Source organism: Prionailurus bengalensis, chromosome A2, assembly GCF_016509475.1.
Source record: "Prionailurus bengalensis isolate Pbe53 chromosome A2, Fcat_Pben_1.1_paternal_pri, whole genome shotgun sequence".
Lineage (NCBI taxonomy): Eukaryota > Metazoa > Chordata > Mammalia > Carnivora > Felidae > Prionailurus > Prionailurus bengalensis.
Window position 1 is genome coordinate 119,621,596 of NC_057348.1, and position 16,623 is coordinate 119,638,218.

General features: G+C 42.5%; 1 protein-coding gene across 2 annotated transcripts in view; it reads left to right on the forward strand.

Annotated features, from left to right (window-relative positions):
- CREB5 (cAMP responsive element binding protein 5) overlaps positions 1-16,623 on the forward strand; it is a 401,666-nt gene that overhangs the window by 65,793 nt on the left and 319,250 nt on the right. For both annotated transcript variants that reach the window (XM_043589166.1, XM_043589165.1), the window contains exons 2-3: positions 7,929-8,000; positions 12,341-12,434. In XM_043589166.1, the coding sequence (XP_043445101.1) occupies positions 7,947-8,000; positions 12,341-12,434 (148 nt within the window). In that variant the 5' untranslated portion in view covers positions 7,929-7,946. The remainder of the gene's footprint in view (positions 1-7,928; positions 8,001-12,340; positions 12,435-16,623) is intronic.

The following is a 16,623-nucleotide window of genomic DNA, read 5'->3' on the forward strand; positions in this document are numbered from 1 at the left end:
GTTGGGCATCCGACTTCAGCTCAGATCATGATCTCACGTTTTGTGGGTTCGAGTCCCGCGTCGGGCTCTGTGCTGACAGCTCAGAGCCTGGAGCCTGCTTCGGATTCTGTGTCTCCTTCTCTCTCTGCCTCTCCCCCACTTGTGCTCTGTCTCTCTCTGTCTCTCAAAAATAAATCAATGAAAAAAATTTTTTTTAAATTGCAGTGGAAGACTTTCTGGAAAGGTAAAGATGACCATGTCAATGAAACCCCGGATCCCTTCTTATTCCAATTTAACTTTTCTTTTCTTTTTTCTTTTCTTTTCTTCTCTTTTCTTTTCTTTTCTTTTCTTTTCTTTTCTTTTCTTTTCTTTTCTTTTCTTTTCTCCTTTCATTGCTTTTCTCTTCAGTGTGTTCTTACTGGGAGCAGGTAAAAAGGCAGAGTTTGCTGCCTTCAGCATGTCTTCTGAGGTTGTCCTCAGTTAGAAATAAGTCAGCTGATTTGGTTCCATTTAATACTTCCTGAGAATCTCTGTCCTAGTGCTTTGTTAACCACATGCATGCCAAATATACTTTTTTTTTTTAGAGATAGAGTGTGCCCTGCAAAAAAAGAAACAAAAATATCATGCTCCATGGGAGCAAGAAGAGGAGGACCTGAATACACACTCTCAGGCACAGACACACACGCTGTGGTGACTTTTTCAGCGCTGCACCTCGAGTGCCCAACACTGATGCTTTTAGCAAATACGTTCTGAACTATTGAACCCATCGATAGGAAAGCTGTAAGGCAGGACTGTGCAAAACATAAGTAGAAATTAGCCAGCAACTTTGAAAAGAGGCCTCGTATCCAAAGAAACATATGGAAAACTTAAAAAAAAAAAAAGAGGAATCTAACATATGAAAACCCAGTCCCACTGGAATGTTTTTTCATACACAGTATAAACGCCACATAAATAAAACCGCAAAGCTCTGCAGGCGTACATGAGTGGACGTGAGCCCCCAGCACCCTCCTGTTCGGGCCTCCGATGGGGAGCAAAGCCTGGGTGAGTTTCCAGAGACAAAAACTGTTTGGAAATCCTTCCTCCTGGGAACGGGGGCCCTGGTTCCAAGGAGACTTTGGCCAGTCCCTTAGTGTAGCCTGACGCACTGCGCGAAACAGTCCTCCTTAAGTCTGTGATTCAGGTTGTAAGACTCTGAACTTTGGGGATACCGGTGGATGGCGAACATGTTTTAAGGACAAAGATTTTCCGGTTTGAGTGGAAGAGTAAGAAGTAACTGTAGCGGTACGTGTAAAGTTTAGGACTTCCGGGGAAGAGTACTGGCCGTTCACTGCCCAGCAGCACACCCCCTTCTCGCCACGTCCTGGTGAAATTTTCACTTAGGAGGTACGGTCCCACTGTTGGTCTTGTTCCCTGTGTAAATCTCTGGTTCGAAAACTTTGCGGCATTCAAGGCGTGTCAAGCTTGAGGGCTGAAATGTCACTTTAAAAGCGGGGGTTAAAAAGGTCACACAGCTGCAAATAATAATAGCCCAATGAAATTCAGATTCTAGCTGCAGCCCACTTCAAGAATAACACTGAGACAGGAAACAAGCCTACTAGATATTTTTTCCCAGTAAGGCTAGGAAGAATACAGCTGATAAAATGTGTGTATGCACACATGGTCGTGTGTGTGTGTGTGTGTGTGTGTGTGTGTGTGTATGAGACAGACACACAAAGAGAGACGGAGAAAGACATACAAGACAAGACAGAGACACAGAGAAATAGGCACACAAAGAGAAAGAGTTTTAGACAGCGAAGATACAGGAAAAAAAGAGAGACCTACACAGAAAGGCAGAAAGGGATACAAGGACACACTCACAAAATAACTGATTTTCTTGGACTTAAATTCAAGGGTGTTTATTTTTCTGTTTGACAGTATGATATTAAGGTTAGAAAACTAGAGGTATATTGGAAATAATTAGCTTCCATGAATTGTTTTTTCATATGGTATCTCTTTGAATGGTCTGATTTTACAATGTTTTCCTAAATGGTCATGTTTTATAGATGAGCAAAGGAGATAGTGAAAGGTACAATATCCTTCACAAAGAAAGAAAGTCTTAGCCCCACACTGGATATAAAATTCTCTTCCAGGAGCTAGCCGTGTGTTGGGAAAACCATCCTGCCTCCTTGAATTTCTGTTGGGTTATTATTATATGTGGCTCTTTGCCTTTCTGACCAATATGTTGAGAGAAATACTTGTTTTTTTCAGAAGCATGAAGTACATATTGGCTATGCACTTAACTAATGTAGTTAATGAGCAACTTTTGTTTCCAGAAACAAAGACTGATCTGCTCTCACACTGCTTGACTAACTCAAGATGCTCCTGTTTGCTAGCTGTCCTCAGCACTGTAGGAAGGACCTGTTTTCCCCTCTAGAACCTTTTTGGCAATCTTGTAAGCTCAGCAAGGTAGCGAGGTCTCTTTCACATGAGTCCTGTCCAGAAGGCTCTTTCCACACTCGCAGTAGGCCAGTGAATGTCGACAGATGTTATTAACTTCGTATTAAAATTCAAGCCCCCCCTTCAGATCTATAATCCATTCATGGTCAGATTAACAATGTCAGAGCCGATGGGGACATATCAATATTGTCATTAGTGCTCATTTGTATGTACAACTTCAGTTTGCATTTTTGAAGCTCCCGTAACTTTTGGCGTTGATAAAAGTGCATACAGATTTTCAGATGAAAACAACGTTATTAGTGTCTTGATATTTCAAATCCTGTGTCACTGTGTGAATCTGTCTGCTGTTACTGGAAGAAATTTGTTCCATTCTAAGATTTGAGACCTGAGATTGGAGTTTGGTGTTAACTAAGCTGATAAGGAAGTATCAGCTTCCTATGATTCAGACAGGGAAGCATCACTCTTGGCTGATTATAGCAAACTTCGTTGATGTAGGTTTTTTCCCTTTGAGCTCGGTTGTTGCCCTTGCTTAAAATACATATTTATAGAAATTTGTGTAGACTGTCCAAGTTTTTGGTAACATTTGTTTTTTGCAATATTTGCCTTTCATGAAATGGTAATTCCAAGTATATCTCTAAATGCCTGGCAAAGCATTTGAATGGATTGCATCAGCCATTGTGGAAGATTTCCCATTTTAGACCAGGAGGAATTTGTGGGGTCAAACACTGAACAATGAAAGAGATTCTTGCTCATTTCAAGGCTGAGGAATCCAGTGGCAGTTGAGGGTTTGAATTGTAAATCAAGCCTGTCATCTCCTTGTCAACTGGGAAAAACCTCTACTCACTTTATGTACTATTAGGGTTTGTTATTAGGGTTTTGTGTTGTTTTCCAAAAATTTGAAGGGAAATTAGACTCATAAGGCATTTGTTCTAAGTGAACATTGAATCTGAACTTTGGAGAAGAGGAACAAAAAATAGAGCTGTTTAGAAACTCTTAAATGATTAGATAGTGTCTGCCACAATTATGACTGTATCTAACCAAATTTATGGGGTCACTCAGTGTTTCTCAACGGGTGCTCTGTAGGGATCATAAGTAGCCAGCACATGGCTGAGAGACTGGTCTTCAGTGGCCTCACTGTCTATGGCAATATTAACAGACCGAACTTAGAGTGAATTAAGACGCTTACATGTGAAATTTAATGGAAACTAGCCTCATCTCAGTGTTTTCACCAAAAGCAACTTTGACATCTTTTTTCATGAAGTCTGGTGAACTGTCTTCCCTGGCCATAACTGAGAACGAGTGGAACAAGGGGTCTGCACAACCTCTCGCCTTGCTGAAAATTTGGTTCTGGGCCCAAAAGTTTGAGAACCACTGCCTTAGGAGTAGAGAAAAGGCAAGCTGTTTGGGGTGGTTTATGATGATGATTCAGGATTCATTATCCATTCCACAAATATTTATTGAACGCCTACCATGTCAACTCTATGCAGTGGAGCCTGGGGTATGGCGACTGCCAAACAAAACTGGGTTCATTAAAATGTCCCAGCTGGTAAAACAGCAGAGTGGGAAATAAGAGGTTGAGGCATGACTTCGGAGGCCCTAATGCAGAACAAGCTGGCTAAAATCGTGTCTGAGTGATTTGCCCCACTCAGTGGATGATAAGAAGAAAAAGATTTGCGGGGCTTTCGTAGGAGTCCGTTGGAGAGAATAGTGGTCACACCCTTTGCTGGAAGAGAACCATAATAATAGACCATAAAAAGAGACCTGGTTCTTCACTAATACATCAGACCAGATCGTACTAGTTGATAAAAGTAATGAAGCCCGTGTGGCAGAGCGGTACCATTTAGTAAAACCATCACAAACACCCACACAGCAAGCAATGAGCAAGGGCGTGCTGTTTGCCGAGGGTTGAATGTGGGAACTGCAGTGCGTCAAAATAAAGCAGTTGAGGTTCACACACTTCTGTATACACACCCACTCACCGTAGACTTTATTAATCACTTAAGCCTATTTTATTTTAGCAACTGCCATTTTACCCTAGGACTTTCATTCCGGCACCGTGTTGCCAAAACATTTGGGCCGTGGGATCCGTAGCATATGATAAATTAGTACAGCTTCATTCATGTTTAAAGCATAGAATGATAAAATGACAGTAGCAACTCAGTTGAATATACTGCTGACTGACATCTAAACTATTTGAAGGCAACCTGTATTTCTCTGATTAATCATATTGCTGTAAACGTAACATCCATACCATGATGGCTCAATAAGACAGAGTAAATCTCTACGGCTGGGGCCTATCCCGTCTTCAAGCATCCACACCATAGTCTAAGTCCGTGGCATCTGCTGCAGCTCCTATGCACGTTACCCATTGGTTATGGCACATTGTAGCCAACAATTAAGATAAAATAGCTCATGCTGATACCAACCAGAATTGCTAGATTATTCCCATTGTAGGCTTGAACTTACGGAGAAAGTCGGCATTTTGGTGAACCAGCGTGTGGGGTAGAGTTGTGATTATGGTAGAAAAATACTTTCTTCTCATACTTACCTGGCAGGGCTTGGCCCATCTCTCTCCTCACTTTGGCTTTTTAATGAATCTCTTTCAACCTTCAGTAGTGGCACTTCCAATCTTGACCACTGCTATTAGTTGGACATTAATCTAATTATTATCACTAATTACTACTTCTGGACATATGCCGTAAATGCGTTTATATGGAGCTTTCCCTTTTTACTGTCAGATAATCTTAGTATTGGTTTTCTTTTGTTGTATTGGCATTCTTTTGTTACCTTAGCGACTAAAAGTCTTTTTTTTTTAAATTTTTTTTTTTCAACGTTTATTTATTTTTGGGACAGAGAGAGACAGAGCATGAACAGGGGAGGGGCAGAGAGAGAGGGAGACACAGAATCGGAAACAGGCTCCAGGCTCTGAGCCATCAGCCCAGAGCCCGACGCGGGGCTCGAACTCCCGGACCGCGAGATCGTGACCTGGCTGAAGTCGGACGCTTAACCGACTGCGCCACCCAGGCGCCCCAGCGACTAAAAGTCTTAGGTGGCATCCAAGGAAGACTCACCTTATAGCAGATTCTCCTTTATAAGTAGAGAATAATTAACGTTATGGTGAGGATTAAGTAACACTTGTCCACAGAACCTCCCCCACCAGCCACCTCCAAACACACACACACACACACACACACACACACACCCTTAAAGACAGAGACCTTTCTCCATAATTTGGGCATGTCTTACAGGCCTCCTCACTGATCAGTGTGATACAGGAATGAAGGAGCCGAAGATTATGTTCATAGCCTTATTGTAAAGAGGGGGAATTGAGGCCTGAAGCAATGAAATGACCCAGCCCCAGTTAGGCAGATCATGGTCACAGAGACAGAAAAGTTCCAGGAAGGCATTTAAAAATTTACTAGAAAGACAAAGCATATTTAATTAATGGATAACTCAATTACTCTGTTGTTTTTTTCTATCTTGGATCAAAACCACTTTCTCACTCTTTATTTTGAGGCTTAGAAGTAAATCAGCATTCACAGGGGACAGAAGGGATGCTCTGTGATAAGTGATTTGAGAAGTCTTTTTTTTATTTTTAAAATTTTTTTTTTTCAACGTTTTATTCACCTTTGGGACAGAGAGAGACAGAGCATGAACGGGGGAGGGCAGAGAGAGAGGGAGACACAGAATCGGAAACAGGCTCCAGGCTCTGAGCCGTCAGCCCAGAGCCTGACGCGGGGCTCGAACTCACGGACCGCGAGATCGTGACCTGGCTGAAGTCGGACGCTTAACCGACTGCGCCACCCAGGCGCCCCTGAGAAGTCTTTTTAATTGCTCATGACTTTCCTCAGACGGGGACAAGTGGAAAGCTCCTAAAGATACTTGTTTTTTTCCTTCTCATTCCACATATAATAGAGTAAAATAATTTAGGCAATACATCTGACCCAGGAAAGCTATAAAATGATGCTAAGTTGCTGCGTTGGTAAGTGACCAGTGGGCAGTCAATCCAGACACAGATCGGAAAGGGTATTTACTGAGTGAAAATTGTATGAAGAGGAAGCAGTGTGAAGAAGAATTTGCATTTGTAAATTTGTTTTGTTTTTTAATATCTGACCAGGAGTGTTGCCTAAGGCAAGTCTTTTCGCTTGGTATTTCAGAAAAGTGAAAGCGTGCACCTGTTTCCCAAAGAATAGATATGAAGTCTGTCAGTGTTTGGGGCAAGGGTATAGTGACAGACAGATTAGCGTTGGGTTTTTTTGCAAGATAATAAAGCTTCCTTGGACAAAGGGTAACTATTTCTTGAGTAGAAGCAGAGTTCCCTCTTTCAAGGGTGAAGGTGACTTGGGACTCCTTTGGTATCACCTGCAGGTACCATTTTAAGGAAGCAAGTTCCTTCCTGTGCTTCAGAGATAAAGCAATAGGCTTTAGTCTATGAGTCCCTGAGAGAGCCACGTCCCGCCAGCAGCACACGTAGCTTATTTAAACTCAACTCTAAAATTGGCAAGAAAGAAAAGTGTGACTTAGAAGACGGTTTAAATTTTGAAACTTAAATTTGCATAGTACTTCACGATGTCTAAAAAATTTTTATGTTGCTGTATAGATCGGTAACCACAAAACCACGTGTATGTACTTTTATCGGGTTGGGGGAGGATTTGTCAAGGTGATTTTGATTATGCTCAAGTTTTGCCTCATAAGCTTACCTCAGAACCTCACCCCTACATAAGAAGAGACCCACACTCGAATTTAACCTATGCCTGAGACCGTAACGTGAGATTTCTCCCCACAAAGCTACCTTACGCCAGATAACTGCTGCAGATCAGATGGGCGATGGCCTTAATGTAATATTGATTTCAAATCAGCCTGTGCAACCAAATTAACAAAATATCCCAGGTGATGTTTTCCGTCTTTTCTTATTTCTGTTTCTCCCTGCATAACTCGGGTACTTTTTGTTGAGGCATCCGTGAATGCCTGAGATGAAAGGGAATTTAAGATCATGGCTCACCACTGGGGTCATTTGCTGAGCTGGCTGCAGGGCTATTTTCATCCTGTGGCTGTCCTGAAGCTTGGTGGGGCAATCATGGGTGAATTATGTGACTGCTGCTCAGGGTTGGTCACCACACTGGTGACAACCCCATTCGCTTCCTCCTCTCCCGCCAACTCCAAAGGGCAGGTGTGAACTTTACTTTGGAATCTTCTTGCGCAGGTGCGGTCTCACCAGGTAATAACATAGTCCAGGTGGTTTTCCAGAGGCAGAATCTCTGCTGCACAGCCCCATGGCATTTTTCTTCAAAGTACAATAAATACGCACTCAAGCGAACAATAGGAAGGCAGACTGCAGGAAGCCTAATGAACTTCAGCGGGACCTGTGCTCACGTTAACGTTTATCTTGTCTAATTTGGGGATTGGCATTGCAAGGGGCTCCGAGCAATAGCCTTTCTCATGTTTCTTAGGTAGAAGCAGGAGATATTCATGGCTTTCTGTTTTCCTTCCTCCCTCTCCCCGTGACCCTTCAGATTTATGAGGAATCCAAGATGAATTTGGAGCAGGAGAGGCCGTTTGTCTGCAGTGCCCCAGGCTGTTCGCAGGTGAGTGTGAGAATCCTTTGGTCTGTTTTGCCAGAGACTACCTGCCTTCTGACAGGGAAGCAGCTCTCACTTGCCAATCATGCCTGCTGTGGGCTTGCTTTCTTCACCAAGATGTCGTCAAAGCCCCTGGCCCCATCCCCACCCCCCCCCATCATCTTCCTCATCATTATTATTTTCTACTTTGAATAGTTTGAACTACTTCCCTCAAAGCCCCGTGAAATACATCAGCATTGGCCTCTTCCATCCTTAACTTTCCCCCTGGAAGTAAGCCAGACGCATCCTGCCCACCAGATGTTCAGGACTGTTATTTCAGAAAGGGGAGGGAGGACGCTGCTTTTACAATAGTCACTTGATACAGGGCCTTTGGATTACTGGTGGACTAGCTCACCATCAGAGCTGAATTCTGTTTTGTTTTGTTTTCCTCTTTGAGTAAAATAAACCCCCTATAACTCTTCTAGAACCCACAGTTTTTCCACTTATCTAAACTTCAAGAGGGGAGATTAAACATCAAACCTCTTTGCCTCCAATGGCTCCCATCAGGCAGAATCGTTGTGAGGATTAGATGAGATACTGCATGTAGAGTATTTAGTATAGGGCCTGTACATAATAGGTGCTTTATTAATGTTCACCGTTGTTGCTACTACTGCTGTTGTCATTACGGACCGTGTGGCAGGATTTCCCAGACTTGGCACTGTTAGCACTTGGGGCTGAACGATTCTTCGTTGTGAGGGCTGTCCTGTGCGTGACAGGATGTTGGGCAGCCTCCCTGACCTCTCCCTTGGGGGCGAGGTCCCCTTGGGGGCCACCACGGCCCCCGGTTGAGAATGACTGCCCGATGGTTTGCGTTTTTGGCTTTAGCTTTGTTTCTTTTTGGACCTCTTCCCTTTCGGGTGTCCCCTGATTCTTGCTGATGCTCTCCCAGCCCGTTTTATGTGTTGCTATGAGCCGTCTTTTCTCCTTTTTGGAATCAGGCAGGGTATAAATAAATAATGCCACAGACGTGTGGTCACCGGTGTCAGACGCTGCTAGAGCCGGGGCAGTGAGAGGCTGAGCAGAGGCTGTTGGGTTTGGCTGTTGGGTTCTGGCGGGTGACCTATGAAGGAGGAGTCCGGGCGGGGACCAGGTTGGAAGGGATTAATGAGTGAGTGGGTGGTGAGGCAGTGGAGGTGGCCAGCATAGAGGACTCTTTCAAGAGCACCAGGGCATGACGGGAAACAGAGTGATATAATGGTAGCTTGAGAAGGAAGCAGCCTGAGAGAGGTCTTTTTAAGCGAGAGGCTAGCCAGGCGGGGTTTAGTCTAGGACGCTGGTAGTGAAGGTTGAAGAGGTGAATTTCCAATGACCTTGAACTCAGTGAAGGAGCAGCCTTCTCCCCTGAGAAGGCTGAGTGGACCGGTTGGACAAAATGAGGCCTGAGGATTTCCGTAGTTTCTAGGTTGCCCGGTGAAACTCCAAGCCTTCCCCCTCAACCCCTTGCCAAAGTTAAACGTAAAGATGCATCTGAAACTTGATGTTTTTATTTAATGTGTTTCTTTCTCTTGATAGGCTGTTTAAAAAAAAATATGCGCAGCTTTCAGCTGAAGACGTGTTAGACTTGAGGAAATGTCACAGTTCCCTAGTGGTTCCAAGGGTCTCCCGGTGGAGTGTTAGCCAATCACGGTCAAGTCAATTGTTGTGATCATGGCATTTACGGTAATGACCGTCCAGAGCCTGGGAACCTGCATAGAGAAGAAAGGATGGCCGGGGATTGGAAAGGGGAGAGTAAATATGAGTTACCAGTGCTTGTGCTGCATTGGGGGTGATGTTTCCCCTTTTCCCTCAGTGGAAAGAAACTTTGCTGCATTAGGAATGGTCTACAGTACCTGGGAGGTTTTTTGTGTTACGGCTCCGGATACATTAGCTTTGTCCCAGAAGTCGAGAGAAACAAGCTTCTTTTGCTTTTTCTGATCTCACAGGTTCCATTGTTAATTTCACTGCCCCTATGCCCTCAGCATGAACATGTTTTGAGTTCCAGTGGCTTCTCTCAGCTGTGTACCTGTTGTAGACTCTACATTTTGGTTATTTACAATTTGCTGCTATATTCCTGGTAAATTAAAAAAAAAAAAAAACAACCCGCGATGCCCTGTATTGTCTCTTTGGGGAGGGGTTTATAGTTAACATGGCATACTATGGAGATTATTGTCACTTAATAAGTATTGTGGTTAATATTCTATTTTAGGCTGTTATTTTATGGAGCCAAAAAATGGCTTACAAATACGAAGTAAAGGCTATTGCCATGTTGTTTGTTGATTATATATATCACGGTAAAAATTAAAGTAAGGATTTTAGCAGAAAGACTAAGAAGTTTACCCTGTCTATAAACCACACATGGTAGTGTCCCATATTATAAGGTGTATAAAGGACCAAGAAAATAGATGAAGCTCCATCAAAAACCCCTGTTGTTACAAATCAAACTTCTATGTAGTTAGAAATCTGACATAATTACCATGCTTTGCAGATTCTAAATGCGCCAATACATATGATACAAATAACAAATAAAGAAATGATTTGTATTCCCCAAACTACTTTTATTCCAAAGGATTTAGTGCAGTGAATTCCCTCATTCATATGAACCCAAATCTATACACGTTGCAAAGAAGATGCCTACCACGGTATGCAATAGTGATCAAAACTTAAAATGACTATCCCAAGGGACTGGGAAGCTCCAAGAGATTTTCTAAATTGTCAAAGATTCGGAAATGTTCAGCAGAGTTTATTGCCTTTGGTTGTATTTTCATTTGACTTTGGTAAAGCAGACACTTTGTTAAGTTCAGTTATCAAAAACATACCAGTCTGAGTCAGGGGAGGCTAGGATCTGCTCCAATAACAAATTATCCCGAAGCTTCAATGGCTTAAACCAACAATCACTAATTTCAATTGCACAAGCATCCATTTCTATCAGAGCTTGGCAGGACATTCTTCATAATCTTTTAGAATTCAAAAATGCTCTTCATATTCCTGCAGAGATTTAGGAAGATTGAGGAGCCACTATTTCTTATATTGTAAGTTGCCAGACTAAAGGGGAGATGGTCTTACACCATGAATTAGTTGCTGACATATGAGTAACGTGTCATTTCCATTCATGACTCCATGGGCAGAACGAGTCACATGGCCCCACCCAACCACAAGAGGGCCAGGAAATCCAGTTCCACTATATGACTAGAAGCCAGACAGCTGAAAACATTTGAGAGCTGCACTTTTGATAACCGTAACATCATTCTTTGAAAATTAATAATAAAGTGTTGGTTTACGATACTGTACAGAGTATAGAATCCTAAAAATGATTTGCCATGTTACTATAAGTCATATATATATACTTGTAAAAGATCACATAATGAGTGTGCAAGGTCGTCATCAACAGAAACGTACCAAACAAATGGCATGTGCACATTTGTAGGTGTACGTGTCAAATAGTTGAGCATGGCGTGGAATTCTTTCCCAATGTCTGACATGAATCAAAATTCTTTTCCTACTTCATGCATTTCTCCTACTTTTGGTTAATCTATAGATAATGTGTAGCATACTTATTATGCTTTAGACTTAATTTTAGACAAAAGTTCCAAATAGTTTTGCGAAACTCCGGGGCTACTTAGGTCTAAATTCATTTTTTTTTTTTTTTTTTACTTTGGACATGTTTTTCTCCCACGTAGAGGTAGAAATGAGAGAATTTTACTTGGCTTCTTTGGGAACATAAATAAACATTGAACATTCATTCAAACACTCGAATTCTTTGAAGGTATAGCATATTTCTATTGTATACATTACTTGAATACTTTCAATATTGTTCATTTCTTCTTTCTCATTGATTCTTTAAACACAAATTTAGGGTCTTCCTTCAGATGCAAACCTCTGGTTCCTAAGGAAATATCTAATTTACTGATGAGTCATGACAGTTGACTATATTCGAAGACTACCTAGGAAGTAGAGAGTTTTAAAAGGAATTCCCAGAGAAGGAACGGGGAGCCAGAGATGATGGCAGGCAAAGGTCTCTATTTCTTATTACTCTTAAGCCAGATTTTACTGCAACCTAGTTAAGCCCCCGGTAAACTATAATGGCAACAATGATGCATATATTTGGGTGCAATTCAAAGGAACATCTCTGCCCATTTGCTTGCAAAAAATAATTTGTCATTTAACTTAGCATGCTTTCACACTTTTTCAGAACTAATTTTTTGTTTTGCCTGTCACATATGCAATGCTGAATACATCTCTTTCTCTGTGATGGCAAATATATGTTATAAAACTAAATGGCTCCTCTCCCCTCTTCCCACCCCCCCCTTTTTTTTCTATTTGTCTGACAGCGCTTCCCAACAGAGGACCATCTGATGATTCATAGGCACAAGCATGAAATGACTTTGAAGTTTCCCTCAATAAAAACAGACAGTATGTTATCAGGTAAGGAGCCATCAAGCAAAAAGGCTTTGGGTGAACAGCATCAGCCGCACGGGAGACACTTGTTCGACTTATGATAGGATAGTTTCCAATGGCAAATGCTGTGCCTTGAAGACATATATTTTTAAGGTACAGCAGAGACTTAAAATAATGGTAAGCAAAAATGTAATCAGCTAATGTGGTGTTCACTCAAATAACTGGAGAGCTGGGACTTCTCATTTTCAGGAACGTAAAATGTTTATTACTATGAAAGTTGGCTCCATCTAAGTATTTTAAAAATCACATGCCTGTAATCAGTCAAGCAAAACATCTTCACTGAGCATTTGTGATGCACACTAAGCTGTTCTGAGCGCCATGGGAAGTGCAAAGATTGATACGATTTCCGTTCCTGTCACAATGTCGTGGACGTGTGAAAATTTAGCCGGGAGGACTATGTTTCAGATGAGTGTTTGGAAAATGCCGTGTGACTTTAGTAGAAGAAACTTCCTTTCTTTCTCTGTCTCTCCCTCTCTCTCTCTCTTTGGATTGTGGTGGTCAGTGAAAACTTTTTTAAAGAAACAGAGCCTGCCTCCTAAGTGGAAGATTAAATGAGATGATAATGCAGAGGAACGTAGCCAGTGTTCAGCAAATGTGAGCAGAAATAATAATAGCAATCCATCAAGTAATTGCTATTTCTTCCAGTTTTGATAGGTGGTGGCGGTAAGTTAAAACAGAGTGCAGGGCCAGGAGCGGGCAAACTTGAACTCTAGCATGGGCTCTGAATCCACCGGCCAGATAACCCTGAGCCACATCAGTGAACCCTTTTGGGCCTCAGTTTCTTTCTATATAGAATGGGAATGATTTTATCTGCCCAGTCTATTTCACAGGCTTATTGTGAAGATCCAGTGAAAGAATGTCAGCGAAAGTGTTTCAGAAACCCTGGCAGGGTAATTGAAGTGTTTCCTGTTACCCTTTTAGGCTAGAAATATTTCACCGAAGCCACTGTCTTCTTGGCATCATGAAAGAGATAATATGCCCATAAACATGCTTTAAATGATATCAGAAGAGAAACGGACTGCCCTGGCAGGCCTGGCTCATATAATTTCGCATTTCTATGGCACTTAAATTTTACGAGTATTTTATTATCCCTATTATTAGTAAATCCTCCAAGAGTTTTGTCAGACAGGTTATTATTACAAGTCATATTTTACTGATAGAGAAGAAGGGGCATAGGGAGATGGAGAAGCTCTCCCAGGCTTACCGCCCGGGGCAAAGACAAGGGTCCTTCGTTCTGCAGTCCTAGCCCACTGACTGGCATGGCCGCTGCATTGTCGGGCTTCAGCGGTTTGTATCGACAACCAGATAATCCTGGCGCCAGGGCCATCCACACGTCTCACAAACCCGCCAGTGACTCTTTAGTAGTGTGGATGTGCTGTGATTTAGAAGAATCTCGAGTCCAAAGGCAGCGTCTTTCCTTGCCTCCGCCACCACCCGCCACCTCTCAGCCTCTTCGTTTGGATCGAACTAGTTGGCTCTTCAGAACTTGTTTCATCTTCCCTTACGTCTAGAAGCAGAGATGCAGAAGCGTAGATCTGCAAGAATTGTAAAAGCCCAGAAGCGTTAGGAGGGATCGTCTGTTCTTTTGTTTTTTTATCGTTTCTTCTGTCAGTCGTCTGTCATTCCCATTATGAAGCGGTGTGACTTTATCGTTGAACGATGAGCATATATATATATGCAACTAGCAGGGCTGGAGATGTTGCAATTCCCAGTATTTAAATTTATCGGTTCTCCTCTGATTTTTCCCAAGTGGAAGCCCTCAAATAGGCTTCTTAGTGTTAAGACAGGGGGAGGTGTGTGTTAAGGAGTAGAAATGATGTGCAGATACTGCAGCTTAGTGGTAAGGACCAGGTAGTATCTTTCAGGTATACTGCTGGAATGGCCCTACGAGGAGCCCCATCCGAAGGTCCGAAAAAAAGGAACTAAGGATGTGTGAACACATATATTGCCTGTAAACAGATTTTATTTATTTATTTATTTATTTATTTATTTATTTATTTGGAGAGGGGAAGAAAGAGAGAGCGAGATCACGAGCTAGGGAGAGGGGCAGAGGGGGAGAGAGAGAATCTTAAGCAGGCTCCATGGTCAGCACAGAGCCAGATGCCGGGCTCGATCCTACCATCCTGGGATCGTGACCTGAGCCGAAAACAAGAGTTGGTTGCTCAACCGACTGAGATGCTCGGGTGCCCCTGGGGGCCACTTTTTTGTTGTTGTTGCAATATCCAATTACACAAAATTTCATTTCAGATGAAGTGGAGCTTGACATAGAAAGAGAAAGTGGGGTATATATGTTTATTACTAATTTCAGAATATCTGGTTAACTTGTATTTTGGAAAAATCACCTCCTCCTTCGTTAATTGCAAATACTATAGTTAGAGACATTAGTGAGATGCCACAGATAGGCTTTTTGAAGGTAAGTGTCCAAAGCGTTGTCAGATCTGAAATAATTTCCTGGCTTTGTCATAAAGTCCATTTTATTCAGGCCAGGTACAACTTACTACTCAAGATGATTGTAAATGATCTGCGCCATGCCATGAGGCAGAGTAGTAAAAGTGACAGTCATGATGTTTTATTAGCATGAGTGCTCTTATGGATAGACAGTAAACATAAAACCTCAGTTTAAAGAGACAGTACCAGTTGGTACATGAATGGGGTGGTGGTGGTGGATTCTGAGCCAAAAACTTCTAGACCCTCCCACCTTGGCCCTCCCATTCTTATTTGGTTCCTGTGGTACATTTCCAGAGTCCCGATATGATGATGGACTTAAGTCTTTCCCTTTAGCTGTTCTTGTTGTGAGTGAAGATAATTTCATGGTGAGAGAGGTTGGGATATCAGAGATTTTTAGGGGCCAAGGCAGAAATGGGAGCCGACTGAGAACATTATACTGTCACATACAGGTTGTAAAATCACCAGCTATTATGCGACAAAAGATGTGTTTGGTTTGAAAATTATGATCAAGTTTTAGTATTAGAGCTAAAAGAATATGGCATTTGGGTCTATTTTAATGGTATTGTGATTACGCATTCAGGAATTCCTAAATCTCGTTCTGTCAGAAGCCCCAAACCCCACTTATTTACAGAGTTCCCAGGTCCTGTACAGGAAAAAGCCAAAATGGGAATCAAAGTGCAACTTTATTTATAGCCAGACAAGCAAATAATATTCCACATGAGAAGTGCGTGCATGCGTGTGTGTGTGTGTGTGTGTGTGTGTGTGTGTGTGTGTGTGAATGTGCATATTGGGAGAATATGGTGGAAATATTGACCTAGAAGATGACAGATTTTGCTTCCTGAAAAGATAGAGTTTGCTTCATGAAATTTAAGAGTGTTGCAGACCTTTTCTCAAAAGGTAAAACCCAGTCAACATCTCATCTGAGAAAGAGATACGCAAAACCACACCTTTAAACGCCTCCATGCAAGACATCATAGCCCAATTAATGCTGGAGGCAACTGGTGTGTGTACTTGGAAGGAAATTAGAACAGGCATCTGCTGAGGTGTGGAAAGAGGGGCTAAAGTTGTCTCTCCACCGTCACTTATTCATTCATTCATTCAACAAACACTGAGTGTCTGCAAAGATCCTATTGTGCTAGGTGCTGGGGATGCGGCACTGAACACGACAGATGAGGCCCCACTTCCGTGGAACTTACTATACTCTACTGGGGGTGGGGAGGAAGAGCGGTAATCGACGACACCCCTCCCCCCAGATTAATAAATAATGAGTTAGTGACAAGTGTGAAGATGAACCATGACAATGTGAAGTAGGTGTCTAACCGGCTGCTAAAGGAGGTCAGGAAAGGCCCCTCCACATTAGTGGCATTTCAACTAAGACCCAATGCTCAGCACTGTGGGCTCCAGTGTCCTTTCTCTTTGTCTTCTGAATATGTGGGGCTGAAAGTGGTGACCCCACAACACCAGATATGGTGCAGCCGAAACACACGGAAGAGAGGTGAGAGAGACTGGCTTTCTCATTCCGCCTTCCTTATTCCCATTCGATGCAGAGATCTACTGTAAATGACAGTAGAGTCCCTCAGAACCCCATTGGGTCCCTGGATTAAGTCTAGCATGAGGGACTGTCTCTAATTCCAGGCTCTACACCTAATTCTCACCATGGAGAAAGCAAGAAGCAAGAAATTCAGTGAAGTAGAACATGAGATTGATC